General features: G+C 59.3%; 1 protein-coding gene across 2 annotated transcripts; it reads right to left on the bottom strand.

Annotated features, from left to right (window-relative positions):
* Positions 1-3,220: 3,220 nt before the first annotated feature.
* On the bottom strand, positions 3,221-23,460 carry TNS4 (tensin 4). 2 transcript variants are annotated; one of them, XM_002719358.5, is made up of 13 exons: positions 23,381-23,458; positions 18,728-19,259; positions 13,024-13,498; positions 11,570-11,967; positions 9,088-9,174; positions 8,694-8,819; positions 7,557-7,649; positions 7,386-7,463; positions 6,125-6,196; positions 5,167-5,335; positions 4,607-4,675; positions 4,373-4,399; positions 3,221-3,980 (listed from the first exon to the last, which is right to left on the bottom strand). In XM_002719358.5, the coding sequence occupies exons 2-13, from the start codon at positions 19,158-19,160 to the stop codon at positions 3,839-3,841; spliced, it is 2,169 nt and encodes a 722-aa protein (XP_002719404.2). In that variant the 5' UTR covers positions 19,161-19,259; positions 23,381-23,458; the 3' UTR covers positions 3,221-3,838. The 2 variants fall into 2 exon arrangements, with proteins under 2 accessions (XP_002719404.2, XP_069916835.1); XM_070060734.1 differs by lacking the exon at positions 7,386-7,463 and having other exon boundaries at positions 23,381-23,460.
* Between the last annotated feature and the right edge of the window lie 771 nt (positions 23,461-24,231).

The raw sequence follows: 24,231 nt of genomic DNA, 5'->3' as shown, positions 1-24,231 counted from the left end.
TGGGCAAATCAGCCCTCCAAGCCTCAGTTTCTTTCTTTTTTTTTTTTTAATTTTTTTTTATTTTTTTATTTTTGACAGGCAGAGTGGACAGTGAGAGAGAGAGACAGAGGTCTTCCTTTGCCGTTGGTTCACCCTCCAATGGCTGCCGCTGCATCGCGCTGATCCGATGGCAGGAGCCAGGATCCAGGTGCTTTTCCTGGTCTCCCAAGCACCTGGGCCATCCTCCACTGCACTCCCTGGCCATAGCAGAGAGCTGGCCTGGAAGAGGGGCAACCGGGACAGAATCCGGCGCCCCAACCGGGACTAGAACCTGGTGTGCCGGCGCCGCTAGGCGGAGGATTAGCCTGTTGAGCCACGGCGCCGGCCTCCAAGCCTCAGTTTCTAAACTGTCAAATGGCATCAAAGCGCTAACGTGCCTCCCCCAGGGAAGCCGGCTTCTCCCTCCCTTGCCTGCCTGGAAGAGCCGACACCGACGCCCACGCCTGGCTCACATCGCCCGCGCCCCTCCACGTGGGTCAAGTCTGTCTTCCCCAGTCTTCTCTTCCCCCCTGCCCTGCATGGCACTTACAAACCCCTGCTGAAGCGCTGTCCCATCGATCTGTTTTCCTGTTCCCGGGAGCAAAGCCCGCAGCCAGAAAACAGGAGTTGCGTGAATCAGGCGTCAGCCTCAGGGCCGGAAGCCTCACCCCTGCCCGGGTTCTCAGCCCTGGCCATTGCATAGCACAGAGGCAAAGGTGAAACAGCAGAGGTCAGCAGTCTTGGCCCCTGGGGGGCCCTGAGCCCCTCTGTATGTGTGTGTGGGGGCAGTCAAGTGGGGGGACTGGGAGGCTTCAGTTTCTAGGAAGGTCGCTTTATAGCAGAGAGAGGTGGGGTTTAGGGGGTGTGGGAATCCCAGGTTTGAAAAATGGCTGGCAATGTAGGGGCACTGCTGGACATGGCTGTGAATGCAGCCTCCAGGGACAGAGGTGAAGGGATTAAGTGGGAAAAGAGCAGGCGGTGGATGGGCGTTGGGCCTAGCTGCAAGATGCCCACATCTCCTCTTGTGGTCTCTGGGTAACTGCCCCCAGCTGCTGAGTCCTGCCAATGGGCACCCGGGAGGTGATGGGCTGGCTCAAGTAGCCCTATGGGAGATCTGGATTGAGTTCCTGGTCCCCAGCTTCAGTCTCAGCCCAGTCCAGTCCAGCTGGGGCATTTGGGGAGTGAACCAGCAGATGGGAGTGCTGTCTCTCTTTCCGCTTATCCAATGCAAGACAATTTTAGAAAGGGAATAAGAGGGGCCGGTGCTGTGGTGCAGTGGGTTAAAGCCCTGGCCTGAGGTGCCAGCATCCCATATGGATGCCGGTTCTAGTCCTGGCTGCTCCTCTTCCGATCCAGCTCTCTGCTATGGCCTGGGAAAGCAGCAGAAGATGGCCCAAGTCCTTGGGCCCCTGCACCCATGTGGGAGGCCTGGAAGAAGCTCCTGGCTTCGGATCGGCACAGCTCCAGCCGTTGCGGCCATATGGGGAGTTAACCAACAGATGGAAGACCTCTCTCTCTCTCTCTCTCTGCCTCTTCGCTCTCTGTGTAACTCTGACTTTCAAATAAATAACATAAATCTTAAAAAAAAAAAAAAAAGAAAGGGAATAAGAGCAAAGGAGGCTTTCCTGTGAAGAGGAGAGGACGGGCTTGGGGGGTGGGTGGAGAGGATGATGAGGGATAGGGAGGGGTGGAGGGAGCGGGGCAGGCAGGTGGGTGGTGCACCTGTGTGAAGGGGGAGACAGTGATGGGAGGGTGGGAAGGACCAGGGAGCGGACACGGTGGGGGATCAGCTAGGAGGACTGAGGGCCATGGGCATCAAGGCTTGGAACCTTCTGGAGAGAAAACCTCTGGGGTGTCCCTGTGTGGGTGCAAAGACCCTTCCCCGTTCCTGGCTCCTGGCCTGGTGACCTCCCTGCCCTCCCCCTCTCTGCCCTGCAGCCCTCCTGCCCCCTGCTGGGCTGGCTGCTGGGCTCTGCGAGGCAAGTCTGCCAACCTTCCTGGGGGAGAGAGGAACTGGGGCAAGGGTGGCCCACACGATCACCCTGCGCGTGGTCTGCCTGCCTTGTGATAGGTCGAGCCTTCGAAGGAGCCCTCACAGGCCCTCGGGGCACTGCTGTCCCTGGGTGCTGTCCGGAGGGGGCAGCGGGGACAAGTCTGGGACCAGAGGGGACAAGGAAGCCTGCCAGGCCCAGGCTGGGATGAAGGGGCCATTGTGGAGGCTGGTGGCTCTCGGGGGTCACCTTGGTGCAAGACTTCCTTGGGCTGCTCGTTTCCCCGGCTTTGAGGCTGGGCGAGAGCTTGGAACCCACCAGGGGTGCCACGCATGCTCACCCCAGGCCTGGACATGGACATCTCCACCTTTGTTTTCCCGGCATAGTGAAAGTAAGGAAAACGGGAGTGCAGGCTGTGTGTGGGGACACAGGGGTGTGGCGGTGGCCTGTGAGGTGGCCAGGGTGTTGGAGGGAAGGTGGCGCCCTGGCCTTTCTCTGAGACGCAGCCTTCCCCGGGGCCAGCTCCGAGAGTCTGGGAACCAGACACTTTGTTTTTCACGATGGCTGCGGCACAGGCACCCGGGACTATGTGGGCGACCCCGGCCGTCTGCACACTGTGACTGTGACCGTGACCTGGAGAACCTCATGCCATTCTGTGGCCTCTGAGGGAGAACTGAGCCAGCTGCTCTGAGCCCCTCCCGCCAGCCCAGGGCTGCTCCAGTGGGCTTCGGTTTCCTGGATTGAAATCATAACCGTCCAGGCCCCGCCTTGGCTGAAGACCTGGGTCTCTGAGGGCTGGCAGCTGGGTTGGGCAGACCCTCGCTCCTCAGAGAGCAGCTAAGGTGTCTTTCCACCTAGCCTCCCCATCCACCAGCGTGGCGTGGCTTCCGTGGGACCCTGGCCTGCCAGACAAAGTCCAGCCTCTGGGGGCTGGGCTGGGCTGGAGGCGGGAAGGGAACGCTGCCCAGGATCGCTAAGCCTTTTGGTATTCTTGACTCTCTGCTGCCCCCCTGTGGCTGTGAGAACAGCTGACATCATATGGCTGTAAAAGGGCTCTCTCTCTCTGTCTCTGTGTGTGTGTGTATTTTGGGGTTGGGGACTCAGCAAGCCTGGGGTTGAGGCAGAACCACAGAGTGTTGGTCCTTCTATCTGCTTTAGGGGATGGGGCCTCTGTGCCCTTATTCCTCAGATGAGAGTTATCCAAGCAACGCTTGGGCAGCTGTGACACCAGCGATGGGGTGTCTGTTTACTGAAGAAGTGAAAGAACAGATAGGGCTGATACTCATTTACAAGGGGACTCGGGACTAGACACCAAGAATGTGAGGATAGTGGCATCTTCTCTGACCACGGGGCGACCATGCTGGCTTGCAGAATCCTGGGCAGGTGGGTTCAACAAGTTATCAGGAAAGTGGAGGAGGAAGAGCTGCAGAGAGAAGTAGACTCCGTGCTCCACCCTCGCATGCCCCGCGGGGTCCCGAGCCAGCTCCGGCTGGGTGCCACAGCACGGGGGGCACGGAACCAGCTCAGCCTGCTTTGTCAGTGGTGCCCAGGCTGCAGGGAGCCGCAGGTCCTCGGCTGTGTGTGAGCTTCAGGACTCTGGAGGGGTGAGGAGACCACTAACCCAGCTGTCTACTGGCCTCTTCTTGTGGTTGAGGACACTGAAGGCCGGAGGGCACCAGGGAAAGACTGTGGCAAGTTCAAGGCTTTCAACCCCATGCTGTCCTGCAGTGCGAAAGCCGGGCCTGCCAGCGAACCCACGAGCCCCTGTGTGGGTGGGGGTGGGCTACTGGGCTGGGATGTCTGGGAAGGCGCACAGGCAGCCCCGCCTCCTACATCCGTTCTGTGTCCTGCAGCAGAGCAGTCACCAGGCTGATGACCCGGGAGGCTGGCTGGGCCGCATCGTACTCCGCGAAGAGGTGGCACACGTTCTCCTGCAGCTCTGTCTGGCTCTTGGCCACAAATCCAAACATCCTGGGGACAGAGGGTGGTCTGCGTGAGGGGGCAGCCTGGGAGGTATCAGTAATGAGGTGGGGGCGGGGCAACCCATACCACAACACTCCTTGGTCTCCCGCAGCCAATGGGCTCCCCGACTCAGGGTCTCGGGGGCTCTCCTAGGGAAGGAGGTGTCTCCCCCATCAGACTGGGAGACCCTGAGCTCCATTTCCGGTGGTGGCTCCCTGAGGGCATGATGTTGTCACCCCCACCTGAGGCAGGCGTCCTGTGCCTCTTGCAGAACACTGGGGACTGCAGGCTGTCTGAGGGAAGGGGCAGGGTCTCCCCCATCAGACTGGGAGCTCTGGAAGTCTGGGGCCTCACCCCAGGAACCCCTCTTACAGTGGGCGACAGCAGATGGGAAGCCTTACCAGGAGGGCTTGCAGTACTTGTGCCACCTGTGTGGACAGAACGGGCCAGTGTGAGTCCTGGGCTTTGCTCCACCCCCTTGACCCTGGATGGGCATCCCCACTGCTGCCACGCCCACTACCCCGCGTCAGCCACCCCAGAGCCCATGGGGTTCACAGGCCGTCTCTGCCACCTCGGGCCGGGAGTCGGCGGGGCAGCTGGGTGGCCGTCTTACTCTGGCCCAGCCTTGAACTTACTTCCGTTGCTCGGGGTCCATGCCACAGAAGCGGAGGGTGCTGAGGGCGTAGTGGCGTCGGAAAAACACCCTGGGGGGAGGCGGGCAGACAGGGGAGGATGGTGAGAGCCTGGGCCGGGGCCCTGTCCTGCTTCCTGCATCTCCGGGCCCCCTGTGGCCCAGGTGCCCTGTCCCCGGGGAGTCTCCTGGTGACCTCTCCCCCCACTGACCCCAGGCTGGCCCCTGACTCCTCCCGGGGAGGGCATCCCCACCATTTCCCCTTGGAGTGCGTTCTGAGGATGGAAGCTCCATCTTGGCCAGGAAGTGCCCTGCCCAGCTCTGGCTCCACTCCATGTCCTGGGGCCAGCCGGCGCCCATGGACACTGCAGACTTAGGCCAGCCCCAGTGACCACCTTCACTGTGGTGACGAAGGGTGGCTGTGGCTGGGGGTCATTGGAGTGAGGCCCCCAGAGGGCAGGGGCCTTGCTGGAGCCATGGCCTGAGGTCCAGGGTGCTGGTTACTCTCCTTCGTCATGGACCTGCTCTCCCAGCCCCCAGCCCCTGGCACGGGAAGGCCCTTACTTCCTCTGAATGTCCGTCAGGGTGATGCCCTGTTCCGTGACTCTGAAGTGGACCACAGTGGGCGTGGGTAGGACATCCCTCTCCAAGGTGGTGGAGATGGCCTTCTGCACAGCCAGGGCTCCGCTCAGGGTCTCCACGCTCACGGAGCTCAGGTACAGGACGTGGCAGCCTGTGGGGCACAGACATTGTGCTGGGCTGCTGCCAGGGTCCTGGGGATCACCCAGGCCCAGGTCTGCCCAGAGCCGGGGGACGGGTGACTCTTCCTCAGGGCTCCTCTTCCAGCCACCAGACAGGTGCAAGGACACAGGTGACAGCAGTCTGCGGCCTCTCCCACGGGACTTGGGCAGCGACTGTTGTCCTTGGCTTTCTAGGGTGCTGTAGGGAGGGAGTGCCATCCCAAGTGTAGGGGCACCCAGGAAACTGTCTTCTGTCCTGACCTCTGCCTTCCCCTCCCCCACAGCCCCTCCCATGGGTCCTGGTTCTTTGCTGTGAACAGAAAGAGAAGTGGGGGGAGCAACGCCTGGGTCCCCAGGGGCACGGAGTGGGAACTGGGAGTGGGAACTGTCGCTTAGGCAAGTGCTGATCTGCCCCCGGCCCTCTGGAAGCAGGGGAGGGACCTTTCTCTGTTGAGATCCCCAACTCAGACCCGACACCCACAGAGGCCGCCCCCAGGGCAAGCATCTCTGACCCAGAGAGACCCCAGCATGTGTCTGTGTGCCCATGCAGGTACAGGATGGGTTCAAGCCCCGCCAGCGGTCCCCTGCTCCCCTCCGCCCCCTTTCCCTGCTGGCCCCATGCCTGCAGCCTCTCATCTCCTGGTCTCCAGGCTGCAGCGGGGAGGGGCCTTGTTAAAGCCTCAGAAAGGCAGCCTGGGAGGGGCCCCGGGTCACCTGCAGGCCCTGGGGGGAGGGGCAGACACAGGAAGGGCCCCCCCCCCCCACTTCCCTGTCCCACTCACCTGCAGATTTCTTCAGGCAGGAGGCCGGGCTGTCCGTGGAGGGGTCCGAGCCCCTGTCGGTGCCTCCTAGCTCTGAGCAGAGGCAGAGAGAGAGACGCCCGAGGGAAAGGGGGTTCAGTGAAGGGCCCCTTCTCAGAGGAACAGGCCTCACACATCCCTTCGAACAACTCCCACCTCCAGCCCCTCCCCTGGGAAGTGCTGGAAGGAGGCGGGGGAGGGGGACCTCCTCTGGCAAGCCTGTGCCCCCTGCACCGCTCGGCCCCACACTGCTGCCAGGGCCTGTCCTCACAGGCTCCTCACTTCTCCTGGAGCCCATCCTGACCTCCCCTTCCTCACAGAGGGTGGGGAGGCTGTCTCCATGGCTACCCAGGAAACGCCCCTTCTCCTGTGCACCCCTGGGCTGGGGTGTGGCAGCTGAGTGCTGGGATGGCCCCCCCAGCTGTGGGTTCAAGGCCTGAGCCCAGGGGTCTCTGCGCAGCTTACTTAACACCCAGGACCCTCATGTTCTTTTCTGCAAAATGGCACCAGCTCTGGGGGGGGGCAATGAGGGGGTGCTCCACGAATGTCGGAGCGAGACATTCTCCACGCTGTGTGCTTTGGGCTCTTTTGTCCTCTCAAACAAGGCCACTGCTGGGGCCGGTGCTGTGGTGTGGTAGGTTAAGCCGCCGCCTGCAGTGCCAGCATTTCATGTGAGCGTGGGTTTGAGTCCCAGCTGCTCCACTTCCAATCCAGCTCCCTGTTAACGTGCCTGGGAAAGCAGTGGAAAATGGCCCAAGTCCTTGGGCCTCCACCACCCACATGGGAGACCTGGAAGAAGCTCCAGGCTCCTGGCTTCCGCTTGGCCCAGCCTCAGCTGGTTTGCCCATTTGGAGAGTGAACCAGCAGATGGAAGATCCATCTCTCTCTCATTTTCTCTGTATCTCTACCTTTCAAATAAGTAAATAAATCTAAAAAAAAAAAAAAAAAGGAAGCTACTGTTTACCAAACATGTCTTCTGCACCAGGCACTGGGCTGAGCCTGGCCTGAGAGGCCTCACTTAAGCTGCACATTCATCCTCCAAGGCAGTGTGACCAGCATCCCACCCATTTCACAGATGAGAAAAGTGAGGCTCAGAAAGTTTAACATTCTCAAATGCTCACAGCGAGGAAGGGGAGAGGCACTTTTAACCTTGACCCTGAATCAATCTGCATGCAAGGAGAAGTGACCCGGGGCAGACTGCCTGGTGAGAACCCCCGCGTTGCCGCCCTGGGCCCAGGCCCACCTCTCTGAGGGATGGCGAGTCTGCAAGGCAGCGCCAGGGCCATGATGGAATGCTGGCACACGAACGCCGACAGGCTACCTGCAGAGAACGGGCAACCCGGCGTGAGTGCCGCCTCGCCGGCCCAGCCTCACAGCCCTTGGCCCCCTTGGGCAGGGGCCTGGGGAGGCTCACCGAAGTAGGGCTCCTCGTCCGCTCCTTTGAGATGCACCCCTTTGGCGGAGGACTCGATGAGGAAGTGCTGGATAAGGTCACTGCTGTCCTCACCTGGACAGAGGAGGGGGGAAGGGTCACAGCAGGAGAGCTCCAGACCCTGACCACAGCCCTGCACCCATCTGCGCGTCAGCTTGTCCTTCCCCCACCCCTGAGCGGAACCTCAGGCCGGGCCCCTGTTTTCAAGGCCTCCTATACACACGCGGCCAGCATGTCTGCTCTGGGTCCAGCAATCCCATGGGGGACCTGGAGAGAGCTCCTGGCTCCTGGCTCTGGCCTGGCCCAGCCCCAGCTGTCACAGTCCTATGGGGAGGGAAGCTCTCTGTCTCTCTCGCTGCCTTTCAAATAAATGCTTTTTTTGAAAAAGGACACAAGTTTGGGGTTTCTTGTCTTTGCTCTATCACTTAATTGCTCTGGGTCATTAATGCTCAGAGCCTCAGCTCTGTCCAGTGAGGGTGAAATCATGGGGCTTAGGTGCAGGGCCAGGACCCAGGGACCTTGTACTGTAATTGTCTGTTTTTGTCTATCTCTCCGACAAGGGGCGGCTGTGTCTGGTTCCTCTGCGTGGCAGGTGCTCGGGGATGCCCCGAGTCACGTGCAGTTACTGAATGACCATGTGCATTCCCAGGAAACCATGTGATCAGCCATCACTCTCTCTTGCTCGCTCTCTCTCTCTCACACACACACAGACACGCTATCACACGTATGATGAGCTGTTGCTCACAGCTGATAAGTTATCAGCTGGTAATAAGCTGGCCTGGGCACGCCTGCATTTTATTACCACACTGAGATTCCTGGGGATAGATCTGGTCTGGGCAGCAGTGGGCACTCGGAAGAGAGCAGCCCAGAGAGGGGCTGGGACCATCCTCCTCCTCCTCCCACCGTGAGGGTGGAGCAGGGGTTTGGGGGACCCTGGAAGGCAGCATTGGCTAAGCGTTGCTGTGGCCTTGGTGGCGGAGGGCAGCTGGGAGAGTGTGGAGGTGGACCCTCCTCCCAGAAGTCTTAGCAGGGCTGGTCCAAGGTCACCTTGAAAGACGGCATCAGAACCAGGCCTCAAAGGCGCCCCATCTGAGGCTGAGCACAGATCCGGCGGCGTACCTGATGGGTTCTGGGCAGATGCGGGCGCCTCGTGCACCCTCAAGGCAAGGCCGAAGGAGCCCCGGTATGAAGAGCTGTCCCTTATGATGAAAGCTCCTGGCTCCGCCCTCCTCAGCAGCTCGATGGCTGGAATAGACCTGGTGTTAGAATCAGGTGCGGCCCACCTGGACCGCTCTGTCCCCAGCCCCATGGGATCTTCACAGAGCAGGTGTTCAGGTCAGCCTTTGCCCTCAGGAAGTCCCCTCTTTGGCCTAACCCCTGCCACGATGTTCTTGCCACGGTTCCCACCGTCTCAAGCGCCATGAAGTCAGCAGGACACCCCGCTTTCTGGGCCTCCTCTCCTGTGACCCAGGGCCCTGCCCGCCTGATGCACAGTGCACGGCCCAGGCCTTACCTTGTTCCCGGGTGATGCTTGGCTTGAACCAGTACTTAGATGTGTCCATCACGAATTTCATGGTGGGCTGCGTGTCCCTAGTGGGGCCTGGAGACAGAAGGGCTGCTCAGAGATGTCTATCAGAGAGGGCTTCCCTGCTCCTTGGCCCTGAGGTTCCATTCAACCCACCCTCCCTACCCCAGCCCGCCTCTCTGCAGACAGGCAAACCAAACCAAAGGATTCCAGGGCTTGGGGCATCTGGGACTTGGGAGTCCCCTTGTATCCTTGGAAATGAAGCAAAAGCAAACAAGTAAAATCCCTTTTAGTGAGAAGTGGTGGGGACTGAAGTAGGAATAATAAGGGATTCTCCAGACACAGGGCTTGACCTCTCACTCGCCTGCCCCTTCAGAATCCTGAGAGGCCCTCAAGGACGTACTGGGCTTAGAAAAGGAAAAGAGGTTAATCCTCTGCCTGCAGCACTGGCATCCCGAATGGGCGCCGGTTCTAGTCCCAGCTGCTCCCCTTCCCATCCAGCTCTCTGCTGTGACCTGGGAAAGTAGTGGAAGATGGCCCGGGTGCTTGGGCCCCTGCACCCACGTGAGAGACCAGGAAGAAGCTCCTGGCCCCTGGCTTCGGATCAGCGCAGCTCCAGCCATTGTGGCTACTTGGAGAGTGAACCAGCGGATGGAAGATCTGTCTCTCCCTCTCACTGTCTGTAACTCTACGAAAGGAGGGAGGGAGGGAGGGAGGGAGGGAGGGAGGGAAAAGAAGAAAAGGGGAAGGAAAGGAAGCCTTGTTCAGGGTCTGGACCTACTCTGGGACAGGTGTTAGCTCCCGAAGTCCCGAGGGGACCCCGTGGCCTGGCCATGAGATCAAAATACACCTTGCTTCGAGACTACTCTGCAGGAATTGATAAGATGCCAGGTACGACAGTGACGACTGGGGCCTCACCAAAGCATGAAGGGAATGTTGCCGAGCTACGTCAGTGTGCCCTTGGAGACGACAGCATGCCCCTTTTCCTGGGTCCTTGGGATAAAGAGTGGCGGGCCTCGTGTCAGCATCTTAGCAGTTTAGGGTAACTCACTGTAAGAATTGTACTGATATCTGCGAGGTCCAGCACTGTGGCGTTCTGGGTTAAGCCGCGCCTGCAACGCCAGCATCCAAATGGGCACGGGTTCATATCCCTCTGCTCCACTTCCAATCTGACTCCCTGCTTATGGCCTGGGAAAGTAGTAAAAGATGGCCCAAATGCTTGGACTCCTGCACTCGAGTGGGAGACCCAGAAGAAATGCCTGGCTCCTGGCTTCGGATCAGTCCGGCTCAGGCTGTTGTAGCCATCTGGGGAATGAACCAGCAGATGGAAAACCTCTCTCTCTCTCTCTCTCTCTCAAATAAATAATAAATCTTAACAACAACAACAAATCTGCAAAGGATTGTCCTCCTAAGAAAGTGACCAGAGCAGGCTCAAAGATGCTTCCCCTTGCACTGATGTGGGAGTGGGGGTGAGCATGGGCTAGAGTGATTCCACATCCCAGGAGTCACCTGGGGAAGCCTGGTTATGGGACAGAAGCTGAGAGAGGGAGGGGCCGGGTCCGCGTCCCGGGGAGGCTCTGCTCTGGGAGGTGTGCGCCCAGGGAGGGCTGAGGCTTGGCTCCAGTGAGTACTGCTGTGGTTCCGGTGCAGGGTGTTCTTTCTGGACGCCTGTAGTCACAGGCTGGGGGAGGAGGGTGTTGGCTGCTTTGTGGTTTTCAGCCCTGGGGGTTGGAATGCATTGTCTCCCTTCCCTGTCTGCCCCTCCGTGCTCTCCTCAGCCCCAGATGGCAGCGTGAGGACTGACGCTCTCCCTGGCTCTGCTTGGGTTAGTCATGAGACTCACTGCTTTGACATCCCTGGGGCACCTGGTGCCGTCCTCTCTCCTCCACCTCCACTGCCTCACCCTGGGGCATGCCCCTGACACCCATCTACTGCAGTGCCTCTGACCCCACCTCGCCCCTGTTTGAGACTCACCGATGGCCCCTGTTGCCTAAAAGGCAAACACTTTTTAGCTCGGCATTCAAGGCCTTCCACGGGCTGGCTCCCAGTTACGATCTGCGACCTGACCCTGCACCCAGCAGCCCAGGTTTTCCTAAGCGTGCCATGGGTTTCCACACATTTCCCCTGGGAATGCCCTCTCTCCCCTGCTGACAAGGCCCTTGCTCCCCTTCTCTGCCCACACATTTCCCATCCACTTTCCAGATCCAGCTTGAATGTCACTGCCTCTGTTCTCCAGACTCAAAGAATCACTCTTCCTTGGTGGCCCTGTGACACTTCTTGACCCGTGTCCTTCCCTGCTCTGTGAGATTCTTGGCTTTGTCTCTCTACACCCATCGATGTATCCATGCAGTCTGCTACAGGGCTTGGGCCAGGCCCACTGCAGGGACTCAGTCCATGTGCTGCCTGGTGCTTTGTCAATTTGCCCCCTGGTCCAACCTTGCAAAGCTGGAGGCATCGGTTTACAACATACCCTCTGGGGACGTGGTGGCGGGGGCATCTGGCAAGGTCTGGCTGTGGCTCTTGCTGGCCTGGCAGGGGTGGCTGGGAGGGGCAGCTCCGGGCTGGTGTCCTGGTGTCCGCTGAGGTGGGGGAGAGCCTGGTTCTGGGCAGCCGTTGATGAGCACGATGGGTATGTCCATCATGGAGTTGGTGGTGGATGGGGGGCAGCTGCTGGCGTGCTCTTCGGCCAGAAGTGGGGAGCAGGCTGTTCCGGGCTGGCCCATGTTCAGGGAGGGGTTGCTGGTGCCCTGCGAGTCACTTGACCCAGGGCCAAGGCTGTGGAGGCTGGAGGAGGAGCTGGCTGGGCTCTCCCAAGACCTAGAGGGTGACTGAGGGCTGGAGAGGCTGGAGCGGAGGAGGGACTGGCTGCTGCAGGGGAAGAGAGCCCCAGACAGGGTGTTAGGGCACTGGGGTGGGGACGCAGGGGCCAGGGTCAGGTTCTGGAATACAGTGATCTAGTTTGCCCAAGGCTTTAGCCAAATGGAGCATTATATCACCTCTGTCCCAGGTCAGAGCCAAGGGCAGGCATGCTCACTTGATCCCTGAGCTACTGAGGGAGAGGGACTCCCTGGACTGCAGGGAGTCAGTGGGCCGACCCCTGCAGCCACGTGGGCTTGGCCTGGCCCAATTCCCTCTGCCTTCCCAGCCAGACAGGGCTGACAGGACTGTCCCACCAGGACCCCTAGTGATCATCACCCCCAAGAGTCCTGAAGACCCGGCTACAGCTGCAGGAACCCCCAGCTGGAGGAGGAGGTGGCGGCCAGCTCTGGATCAAGCCAGCCTTCCCCCGAGCCCAGAGCCCCATGCCAGTGGGCACAGCTGAGGAATCCTTGGTGGCTGTGCCAGGGCTTGCCTCGGCCTGTGGCTTTGGTGTTGGAGTGGTGGTTTGGTCCTCCCCGGGCAGCATGGAGAGTCCTGCACCTGCTGAGCTGGGGCCGCCATGAACAACACCCAGGCAGGCCGGCCTCCCTCCCGCTAGGTTTTGCGAGCGACAAAGAGGAAGGAGGATTTTCGTTCCTAGATGATTCATCTCGGGCACCCCCCCCCCCGCCCTGTTCTATCTGCATCCTTGTGCTTTGGGTTTTAGAAAACCCTTCCACAAGAGGAATCGGCCCGGGCTGGAGAGCATGGAGGACGGCCTCAGAGGCAGCGGCTCTCTTCCAAGAGGCAGGCGCAGTGGAGACTCTGGGAGTGTGGAGTGTTCTCTAGATGCATAAGGACAGCGTGAGAGCCAACGGCTGTGTCTGCATCAAAGGGCATTCCCTCTCTCATCTGATGTGCTTCCAGCTTCCACTCAGGCACACCAGGGCCCCCTTCTTTGGTTTTAGGATGTGTGCATGCATGTGCATGTGTGTGCGTGTGCGTGTGCATGCGTGTGTGTGTGTGTGTGTGTGTGGAGGCCAGGTGGAGGTTCTAGAACCTTACCTTCCAAATATACAGCTGACATCGGGCGCTGGGCTGGTCGACAGCACGGAGATCCTGCTGCCCCGTGAGTCACCTCCGGCCCTGTCCTGAGGTGGATGTGGCCCCGGGAGGTGGCGACCCACGGCTGGGGCCCACAGCCCCTTCTCCAGGCCTGGGGAAGCCGTCAGTGGGGAGCCAGAGCGGGGGGGTCCTGAGGCCTTGCTCCCCGTGCAAGGGATGGAGACGCTGGGGGAGGCTGGGGCGCGAGCGGAGGGACCCCCAGAGGGAGGAAGGGGGCACGCGTGGCCCCTGCCCTGGCTCCCAGAGAAGATGAGGCTCTCGCTGCTGCTGCGGGTCTCCCGGGGGAGCTCTCTGGAGAGGAGGAGGCCGCCGGCGCGGGGGGAGCCGGAGGGCGTGGTGGCGGACGGGCTGGAGCAGCGCTGAGGAACGTTGTGGCACCTTGATCTGGTGGAAGTCACCTCGATGTACTTTATATCTTTGGAGAGAGAGGCAGAGAGCTGGTGAGACCCAGAGCCTGGACTCCCACAACAGAACCTGTGCGGGTTCTCGGGGTCCACCTGCTCCCCTCTTTCTTTTGCACGGGTGAGGAAACAGGCCAGGAGAGGAGAAGCTCCTTGACGGGCAGGACTCGCACCCAATCCACCTTCAGGGCCCGGTTCCAGAGTCGCCCTGCCTGCGACGTCTTCCCTCGGGTGGGAGAGGCTGTGGCGTCCTGGGGATCAGACACACTTGGGGTTGAGACCTGTTTCTGTCTGAGAGAGCTTAACCAAGAGACTTGCCCACACACAGCCTGAGTTTTCACGTCTCTGAAGTGGGCCGCTCTTCCCAGCTACCAGTGCTACGGTAAGGGTGAGATGAGACGAACTGGCACACAGTGACGGACGCCTGTCGCTCAGGATGTGTGTGAGTAGCTATGTGTAACGTGATGAAGGCAGGAAACCTCAAGCCCCGGGCTTTGAAAAGTCCCAGTGCCTGGCTGCACCCATGCTAATTAAATCAGACTCTCCGAGGGGCCCCAGGCCTCAGGTCTGTTTGTCTGCTTATGTTTTTGGTTTCCTGGGTGAATCTGACGTTCGGCCGAGCCTCACCAGGATGATTTATGGCCCACGTCACCTGGGAGCTGGTGACTCTTAGGTTCCGCCCCAGGCCTACAGAATCTGAGTCTGTAGGGATGCAGGAGCCCAGGGCAGGCTGAGCAACCTGCTTTAGAGGGAGAGCTCCCTGAGGCCGGGGCCAGCCTGGGCCACCCTCGTGCTGCCCAACGGCCCCAGGCTGTCGATTCGAGCCAGTGCCCCTGGAATCCCCAGGGAAACCCGAGACCCTCCCTGGAGAGAGGGGGTGTGTGACCCTCCCCATGGTGAGGAGGGACACACCTCCTCTCCACCTGGGTAGGGGAAGCTGGGTGCTAACTGGTGGCTCCTTCTGCGGAGATGGGGGCTGCGAGTCCTGCTTCCGGCTTCCCAGGGTAGAAGCCGGGGCTATCAGTGACAACATGCACCCTCAGCTCCTGTCCATGGCTCCCCCACCCTGTGAGCTCTGGCACAGGCACCCCCATCTCTGTCCTGACATGGAGCCCCAGCCTGCCCCGGCCTGCTCCTGGGTAGGGCTACCTTCTGGTCTTGCTGGTGGCTACTGCTTCTGTCTGAACCTGCCCGGGCAGGGCCGAGGCTGGGGGATGACATCAGAGGAGCAGGGCTGGTGGGCTGACCCAGGTTTGTAGCTCCTGGAGGATAGAGGAGCAGCCTGGGTCTGTAGTGGGACAAACCAGGGTGCGAGGCTGGGCTTTGCCCCTCTTTGCCCAGGGGTGCCGGGGGACTTTGCACACCTCTCTGAGCCCCAGTTTCCTTAACTGTGAAGTGGGGCTCAAATCCCAACCTCCCAAGGTCTTGGCGAGGATGGAACACACGATGAACGGAGCACGGAGCCTGGTGCCTGGCCCACAGGGAGCCTTGGGACACAGCATTCCCTTCCCGCCTGCTTCTGGGGCTGGTACTTGGCACGTGGCGCATGCCCTCCAGCTAAGGTGGGCGTCCCCCTGCTTAGATAGGAGGATGTGGGCAAGTGGAGACGGACTTAGGGCTGAGATGGGAGAGGTCTTGGAATGGGGTGGATCCTTCTGGAAGGATGGTGAACACAATTCTATTTTTGTAAGAGTTTATAGACATCATCACACCCAGACGCGCCTTTGAACCTCGTAACAGCCCTTAGGCAGGACAGGCATTGATTTTACAAGACAGGAGACTGAGGCTGAGGGGGTGGGGGTGGTTTACTGCCCACCAGTCTTCAGGAAAGACTGGTACTGGGGCTGGTGATGTGGCATAGCGGGTAAAGCCGCCACCTGTGACGCTGGCCTCCTGTACGGGTGCTGGTTCATGTCCTGGACACTCTACGTCCTATCCAGCTCCCTGGTCCCTGTCACCTACATGGGAGACCCAGAAGAAGCTCCTGGCTCTGGATTTTTGCCTGGCCCAGTGTTGTCCATCTGGAGAGTGAACCAGCAGATGGAAGATCTCTCTCTCTCTCTCTCTCTGTAACTTGGACTTTCAAAATAAATAAATCAACCTTAAAAAGAAGACAAAGACTGGTATTTACCGGGTACCTGTACCAGCTCCACTCCAGCCATGTTAACCATAGCAGCTCATTTGGCAGCATTACCAAGTAAGAAGCATTGCTAATTCCCATTCAACAGAAGAGGAACCCGGGCCCAGAGAGGCTGATGGATTCTCGAGTGCCACACAGCCTGGGAGTGGAGGAACCCGACTCCTCGTCCTGAACTCTCTTTAGGGGTCTTTCCCAGGATGAGGAGGGGCTTCCCGGGACCCCATTCCAAGGCCTGGCCCTGGGAGCAGGTGCCAGGTTGCCTTGGGAAAGGTCTCTTGGCCTAGTCAAGCTCTGGGCTCCCTACTCACTGGGTCATCCCAACACACACCAAAGATCTTGCTTGGGGAGCAGCAGGCAGAGACGGGCAGGAAGGGCGGGAGGAGGTGTGGGGGGGTGGGGAGGGGGGAGACGCTGTGAGTCACCTCTGGCCCTGTCCTGAGGTGGATGTGGCCCCGGGAGGTGGCGGCCCCCGCCCCATGGCAGGCGCAGTCCTTTTGCAGGCCTGTGGGGCAAGTCAGAGCAGGGCTGGGTGCTGGCGCCAGCTGCGGGCCACGCCAGCGGACAGCGGCGCGTGGGTGGGGGGCGGAGACTGTGTTAAACCCCTTCCCTGGGGACTGGCAAACAGCTTAGGCCGGAAGGAATGGCGCCTGTTCCAAGGTGGGGTGAAGGTCAAAGGGAGGATAGAGAAGGGGGTGGGGCCCAGGGACAGCGAGCAGGAGGCGGGGACTGCAGAGCCCAGAACCCTGGGTTGGAGGCCTGACCTGCACTAGGTGTGGCTAGTTAGGACCAGAGGAGCAGTGAGCACCTGCTGGCCCTGCAGCTGGTGAGACAAACACCCTCAAGCTGGGAGGGTCGACTGCAAGGTGGCGGGAGTGGGGGGGTCCTCCGTGGTGAAGACCCAGCCCTGAGAGCTCAAGGCCATGCCCGCACCTGGTTACACTGCCGGGGCCCCTGAAGGCCCGTCCCCAGCAGCCACAGGACAGGGGGACCCTCCCAGGGCGGAGCTGCTCCAGCAGGGCTGACGTGGGAGGCTGTGGGCTCTGAGACATGGCCAAGGATGGCGTAGAGGACCTTCTTGTCTCCATTGGAACCCCTTGGCCGCATTGGGACCCCTTGGCCACCATTGGCTCCCGCGGTGCTCCCTGTTCCCAGAGCGGGGTGGGCACTGCTCACAGTGGCAGGCTGTGCGCAGGGCATCCTGGGAGCAAGGGCCTGGCGGGCACCAACCCCCCTGCCCTATCCGTGTGGAGGCTCCACAGAGGCTGCTCCTGCCCCATCTGGCCTTGAACGTGTGGAGCCCATGCCTGGAGGCACGGACAGGAAAACCCTGGCTCGCACCTGCCAACAGCAATTAGGCTCCCACCGCCGTCTGTGCAGAGACATGCCCCTGACCGGCTTGAAGGAGGAGGGAGGCTCCTACAGGACACGGGCAGCACCTCTAACAGGTCTGGCAGGAGGGGAGCCGGTTGGACAGCGGGAGCCCAGGGCATTGAGCTGGCCTCCACCCAGAGCCCAGACCTACCCTGGGGCTGGCCCTACGTGTAATTCGAATGCTCCATAAAAGCAGCCTCCGTTTGGAACGACTTAGAGCTGCCAGCAACTGCTGTTTCTTCAAGCCCTGCAGCACCCTTGGAGGCAAGACTTCTGACTGTGTGCGTTTTGCAGGCAAGGAAGCGCCCTGAGACACACAGACGTGAAATGAACTGCTTGTGTAAGGCCCGACCCCAGGCTGGCTCCCAACTCAACCCCTCCGTGTTTCCATTTGTAAAAGAGGGCAAAATACTCGCCTCTTGGGGGTGGGCTGAGAGGGCAGGAGGTTCCTAGTATATGCTAAGTGCTCAACATGCGGGCGCCATTCTCATGGGTCCTACCTCTAATCCTAACCACCCCTCCACCCCCTGCTGTTTAAACCCCGGGAGGCCTCAGTCTTGCTGCCTGTCTAATGGGGCTGCTGCTCCTAGCTTGTCTCCCCTAGAGTGTACTTGAAACTCTCTGCAGGAATCTGAGGCTGGGCGGAGGGATTTCCAGAGTCGGTTGGCCGTGGCTTTGTACTGGAGGTGGCTGGTACTGACTGCACAGCGTTTAGGATTTTATCCAGCGGGTTGCTAAACTCTGCTGTTATTAAAAATTGCATCATATAAACTTAGAGTGAGGAAACTTAGATTAAAAACAAAGGCCAAGCCTACTCAGAAGGCATCACCTCCCAGCGGTTTTTCTACTATCTGTGCACTTTACATGTCTTTATTGCAGTCATGGGAGCACCGGGCCACAGCTTGTCACTGTGCGTCTCTTCCCGACTCCGTGCTCAGTGACAGCCCGTGGGTGGCTGGAAACCGGCCAGGGTGGCAGAAGTCATGGAAACGGGCAGGTGCTTCAAATCAGGGTTCCCTCTGTCCCCACCTCCCTCCAGCAAGGGAGCCTGTGGTTAAATATTTACCCACACAGCAATATGGGAACACAACAGGGCTCCCACCCTAGACAGACTGAATCCTGTGTGTGTTAACCCCACTGGTTCCAGCGGGGGCCTCCCAGGAGAGGTCCTGCCCTTGTGGGGCACAGGGACACCAGGCGGCAATCCTACACCCAGCTCAGAGGGGGCTCAGGATGGGCCTGAGGAGACGCCACAGTTCTGAACTCTCACTGGTGTCCGTGGTCCTGCACACACAGCTTCCATGGACGTCTTCAGAAAGTTCATGAAAAATGCCTGCTATGGAAATAGATACTCCAAAAAAGTATGCATGGATTTCAAAACATTTTTGCACCAAAATCTGCATTATGATAATGTGTATTTTCCAAGAAATGCACATGAGGTTTCCAAACGATTTTTTTTTGCAACAAAATAAACTTAACTTTGACTTCCATTTTCCATGAACTTTTTGAAACAACCTCCTATTTGCTTTTTTAAATTCTCACAAAAAAATCAAGTAAAACTTTCCAAACTCAGGAACCAGATAGAACAGGATGGTGAGGGGAACTTGTATACACCCCAGGGCTGCACAGCACCTCCCGACAGGAAACAGCTCTGATTCTACCGGAAACGGAGTCGTCTTTCTCATGAGGCTGGTCCCAAGCCCCCCTCCTGGCACTGTGCCCCAGTCCTTACCCAAGGCTTCAGGCTCCTCCTTCTTTCTCCTCGAGGTGGGGTTCTGTGCAGGCTCAGCCTGGGAGCCAACAAGCCCTGGGGGGAGCAGCTGGAAGTTGGGGTCCAGTTCCAGGATCATCTGGTTGAGGCTTTCCAGGGAGAAGTCAATGTAGGAGTCAAGGTCGTCGGGAGGTTCGGAGGCCTGCCCGCCAGGGCACTGCTGGCGGCAGTGGGTGTTGGCCTCAGCCTCGGGGGTCTGCTGGAGCCTGTTGGAGTCCCCCTTGCTTGTCCTGGCGGCCATCAGGGCTGGGACGCCCCAGCCTTCTGTGGTGTAGTAAGGACACTGGGGTGGCAGGCTAGGGCTGGGTGCTACAGCCCTCGTGGGTTCCTCACAGGAGGCCAAGCCGACTGCGCGGCCCCCCACCAGCAGGGGGCTGGACAGCACCTGGGACATGGTGCAGGCGGGATCCCCGAAGTTCAGCTCTGGCTTCCGAGGGACCGCGCTCACATCCCTAGGTGTGTCGTCGTCACGCGCCACCAGCAGCCCCAGGACCTGAAAGAGGCCAGGAGTGGGACGTGAGGTTTCTGTAGGTAAAGTCTGATCCAGCTCCCTGCTAATGCACCTGGGAAGGTGGCAGCAGATGACCCAAGTACTTGGGCTCCTACACCCACCTCGGAGGCATAGAGGAAGTTCCAAACCCCTCTCCCCCTAAACATGGGCGCTTCTGTCCATTCGTTTAAAAACGTGGCTGCTGGACCAGGCTGCCTGGGTTTGCATCCCGTCTCTGCCGCTTACTAGCTCTGTAACCTTGGGCAAGTTAATTAAATTCTCTGTTTCGGTTTCCTGATCTATAAAATGAGTTAATGTTTATAATACACTTAGAACAGTGCTGGGTACCTAAGAAGCACTGCATAATTTCCACAGATACTTATTGAAATCTACTATGTTCTAGCCGTATTTATGAAATGAATACTAGGGAATGTTTATTGAGTGAGTACTATGCACATAGGCACTGGTGTTTACACACAAAGGCTTTAAAACAAGATTGATTTATTTAATGACAGAGAGAGAGAAAGACAAAGACAGGTAGATCTTTCATCTCCTAGTTCACTCCCCAAATGCCCACAACAGCCGGGGATGGGTCAGGTCCAAACCCAGAGCTTGGAACTCCATCTGTGTCTCCCACATGGGTGCAGGGGCCCAAGCACTGGAGCCATCTTCTGTGGCCCTCCCAGGCGCGTTAGCAGGGAGCTGGATCAGAAGCAGAGCAGCTGGGATTCAAACAGGTGTTCTGATATGGGAGGCGGGCATCCCAAGGGTGCACCACAAAGCCTACCCCTCATAAAACCTTCTAAGTCCTCAAAGCAGCCCTAGGAGGTAGGTATTATTTTAAAAATAATTTATTATTTTATTGATATGAAAGGCAAAGAGATGGGTATATATATATAGAGACAGAAAGCGATCTCCCACCCACTGACTCATTCCTTAAACAACTGCAGTGACCAGAGCGGCACCAGGCTGATGCTGAGCTGGGAACTCATTCGGAGTCTCCCAAGGGGGCGGCAGGGATCCAACCGCTGGAGCCATGAACTTCTCCCTCCCAAAGTGCCTGTTAGTAGGAAGCTGGAACGGCGGGCGCAGCCGGGATTTGAACCCAGGCACTCGGATACAGGATAAGGGTGTTCCAAACAGCTTAACCACTAAGCCAAATGCCTGCCTCTGATTGTTTGTTTTTTTAAAAGTGAACCTCAGACATAAAAGAATCACTTATTTGGGACACAGAGAAAGTGAGTGAGAGAGAAAGAGACAGAGACAGATACCCGTCTATTAGTTCACTCCCCAAATACCCATAAAGTCTGGGGCCCAAACTGGGGGCCAGGAACTCAATCCAGGTCTCCCCATGGCTGACAGGAGCCCAATGATTTGAGCCCTCATGGCTGCCTTGGGCACCAGCAGGGAGGCGGAGTGAGGGGCTGAGTATGGAACCCAGGTACTCTGATGTGGGAGGTGAGCATCTTCAGGGCGTTTTAACCTCTAAACAGCTGCCTGGAGCAGGTGTGATGATTCCATTTTACAGTGAGAGAACTGAGACACAGAGAGGGCAGTAACCTGCCGGGGGGCATGGTGCCAGCAAGTGTCAGAGCAGAGTGGACCCGGGGTGCCTGATGACCTGAGCCAGTCACGGTGAGGCAGACAAATGAGCAACTATAAACAGGGTCACCAGGGAGGAGAAGTAGTGGGGACTCTGTAGGCACTGGTGAGGAGGTCAGGGAGGACTTCCTGGAGGAAGGGACAGGCAGACGGAGATAAGAAGGTAACACAGGATCCTGCTGGGCAAGGCAGGGAGAGGTGAGGAGACAGGGTCGTGTTTAAAGCAGAAGGCACGTGTGTGCAAGGGAAGGCCTGGCTGACGGGATACTAGAGGAGAGAGAAGGCATCAGAGTGTCTGGGTGGGTGGAGGGAGTGCTGGGGAGGGCAGACCCCACAAAGCCACTCACCCCTGAGGGCAGTGGGGAGCCACAGAGAGGTTTAGCGTCGTGACATCAGCACATGGCATTCATTCCCTGGGGGCTTATGCAGGAATTAGTGTCTTAACTTCCTCATCTCCCTCAGTATGGAAAGTTCCTCCTGTTGTCTAACCTTAGCGCCACCAGCTCGTTTCTTACACGTGGGGCTGGATCGGAGGTGAGAGGTTGTGGGGCCCAGCCCGCCTGGGGCTGGGATGGCTGGGTCGTGCCGGCGGCCCCGCCCCCTGGCCTGGAGCCTTGCTGCCCGCCTGCCCCCACCAGTCCCTGCCCCGCCCACTCTCTGCTTCTGCCTGCTTCCAAGCCTTGTCCTCCTGCAGCCTGCTTCACGGTGGGACCCTAGGGCAGGACACCAGCCTGGGGCATGAGGAGTGACCTTGGCCTCTGCAAGCCCAAGGTTCAGGTTTGAATCTCAACGGGAACAGCTCCTTACGGGGTGACCCTGACCCTCGTGTTCCTCATCTGTGAGACAGCAGCAAGACCCTGGCCTGCCCCGTCCTGGACAGTGTGGATCCGCTGGGGTGCTGCGTGGGGAAGCAGTCGGACAATTCTGAACTCTGCGGGAGCACAAGCCAGCCCCTGAGCCGCTCCGTGGATATTCGAGCTATGTTCGGAAACCTGGGATCAGTCCATTTTACAGAGGGAGATACTGAGGCTGAGAAAGGTGGGGAAACCTGCACAGACTGCACATCCAGAGACGTGGTGGAGCTGGGGTTCAAACCCGGGCCCGGAGACCCTGGCATCTTAACTCCTGCTGCCACAAGGGCTTCTGACTGTCCAAGATGGCAGAGTCTGTTCATGAGAAAACCCAGGTCCTCTCTCTCTCCTGCTTTCCCTCCCTGGGCTTCCGCAGGGCCGGCAGCCAGGCTGCTCCCTGGCCGGGTCCTGGAGGGGGCGGTGCATCCCGGGCTCAGCACGCGTGTCTATAAATGGCAGTGGAAGGAGCTGGCCTCTGAGCTCCTTCCTGGGGGCAGGCGAGGACACAGAGCTGGGGCCGTGGCTTTTTCCATACGGGGCTTCAAGTGTCCTGGGTTTGTTGGGACAGGATCGGGGCTCACCCCGCAGGGTTTCCTGGCTGGGCTCACAGAGGAGTGTGGGGTTACTGACTCTGCAGAGTGCACCTGGGGGAGAGAGCCCTCCCCCGCCCAGTCCCAGGACCCCGTATGCCCAGTTACTGACTTGGATACCACTCCTGTGTCACCCTGGGCAAGTGTCCTTTCCTCTCCAGGCAGGCCTCCATTGTCCCATCTGTGTAATGGGCATCTGATAATAACAGACACCTAAGACTGAACTCATTTTCTCGACAGTTTTGTGGCAGTGAACTATTAACAGGTATTATTACCTTGTGGCTGAGTGATTTGGGGATTCGTCCCTGGTCATGCGTGGATCGGCAAGTGGGTTTGGACTGGGGTTTGAGCCCTGTGGTCTTGGTCTCATGGCCCCACACTCTAATCTCACCCTGCCGCGTGGCAGATTTAAGGCCCCGGGGGTGAAGCACAGGGCAGGAGGCCCTCAGAGTGTGCCCTGGGCGTGGAGAGGGTTTCAGGAGGGATCCAGCCAGCTCAGCCCTGTCTGTGAGTCCTCCCACCCATCCCCATTCAAATTCAGACTCAGGTTTGTGTCTTTCAACTCCAGGACTCCGGAGGCAGGGCGATCCTGGAATCTGGGCAGGTCCCCCTGTCTGCTCCACCACTCTTTACCCTGCTGTAAGCCAGGGCCAGTGGAGGGAGGGGGCAGCCCATGTCTCCCCCACAGTGCTCTGTCTGGGCAGCCCAATCCTTACTCTGCTGTGGCCTCGGCACCTGGCTCCCGATGGGTCCTGAGCCCAGGGAGGCAGGACCTGCAGGGCCGGGAGACCCGGGTTCTATGTCCAGCCCCTCCCCAGGTCCAGATGACCTTGGCCGAGCTTCTTCCCCTGCCTGTATCTGAGTTCTTTCATTTCTACGCCACGGGGTGCAGATTTAGCTCCCTGAAAGTGCTGAGCTCTGGTGTCCGTGACCCTGTCCCTCTGAGCCCCTCCCTGTCCCCTCTACAGCTTCCTTTTGCTTCTCCGTGCCTTGTCCCTGGGCCAGGAGGCGAGGTGGAGACGCTGAAGACGCGAAGGGGCTGCACCTTCCTCAGCTCCCCTTCAAGAGCAAGGTCACCTACCTGCTGTGCTCGGGCGGGCGAGCCGGCAGCTCCTGGGATCCAGGTGAGAAGCAAAGGGTGGCGCCTGCTCACCTCCCGGACCTGCCTTAAGAGCAGCCCGCCCTCCCCCGCCCCTCAGGCCCAACACGTGGCCTTGACAGTGGCTGGCCCCGCCTCTGCTGTGTGCAGACTCGCTCAGGTGGGGCTGGCAGGGACGGCTTTGGGTGGTGCTGGGGCCCGATGTGCGTTAGGGGCTCCCACGTTCCCTGCTGGGTCTTCCCAGCACACCATGTGGTCCGGGGCCCTGGCTTGGACAGGGCGTTGCTGGGACCAAGGTGTGCTTCGGGCCTGCCTCTCGCCGTGGTTTGGCAGAGCTGGCACAGAGGGGAGGACCTTGGCTTTTGGCAAAGCAGGCAGCCAGTGGACAGGAGACCCTCCCGCCACCCCTCCGGTGTGTGTGGACCGGGTCACACTGTGCAGGCACAGGTAGGGCCCCTGGGAAGCCAGGCTGGCCACAGCTCCCGTCTTTCTTTTTTTCTTCCTGTATAGAAACATCTCTACCTTGGCACTTGACTGGGAGGGAGGAGGCTTCGAGAAGGGGCTGCAGCCCCGCCTCCCTCCCTCGATCCCTCACTGGCTGCCCCTCTCCACCGCCCCTCTGTGTCCCAGCGTGGAGGCTGGGTGTGTGAGTGGGGAGGCTCTAACTTCCTCCCTCTTCTGGACGAGGGCTTCTAGATGTCCAGCCATGAACAGGAGCGGGGGCAGCCCCGGAGGCAGGGCCCCATCTGGGCAGCTTGTTCTGAAGTGAGACAGCTGCCAGTCTCCAGTCCCAGCAGGTGCATCTCAGTGGGGGGTTGCCTTAGGGCTTCATT

Source organism: Oryctolagus cuniculus, chromosome 17 (genome assembly GCF_964237555.1).
Source record: "Oryctolagus cuniculus chromosome 17, mOryCun1.1, whole genome shotgun sequence".
NCBI classification, from domain to species: Eukaryota; Metazoa; Chordata; class Mammalia; order Lagomorpha; family Leporidae; genus Oryctolagus; species Oryctolagus cuniculus.
This window is presented reverse-complemented; position numbering and strand designations above follow the sequence as displayed.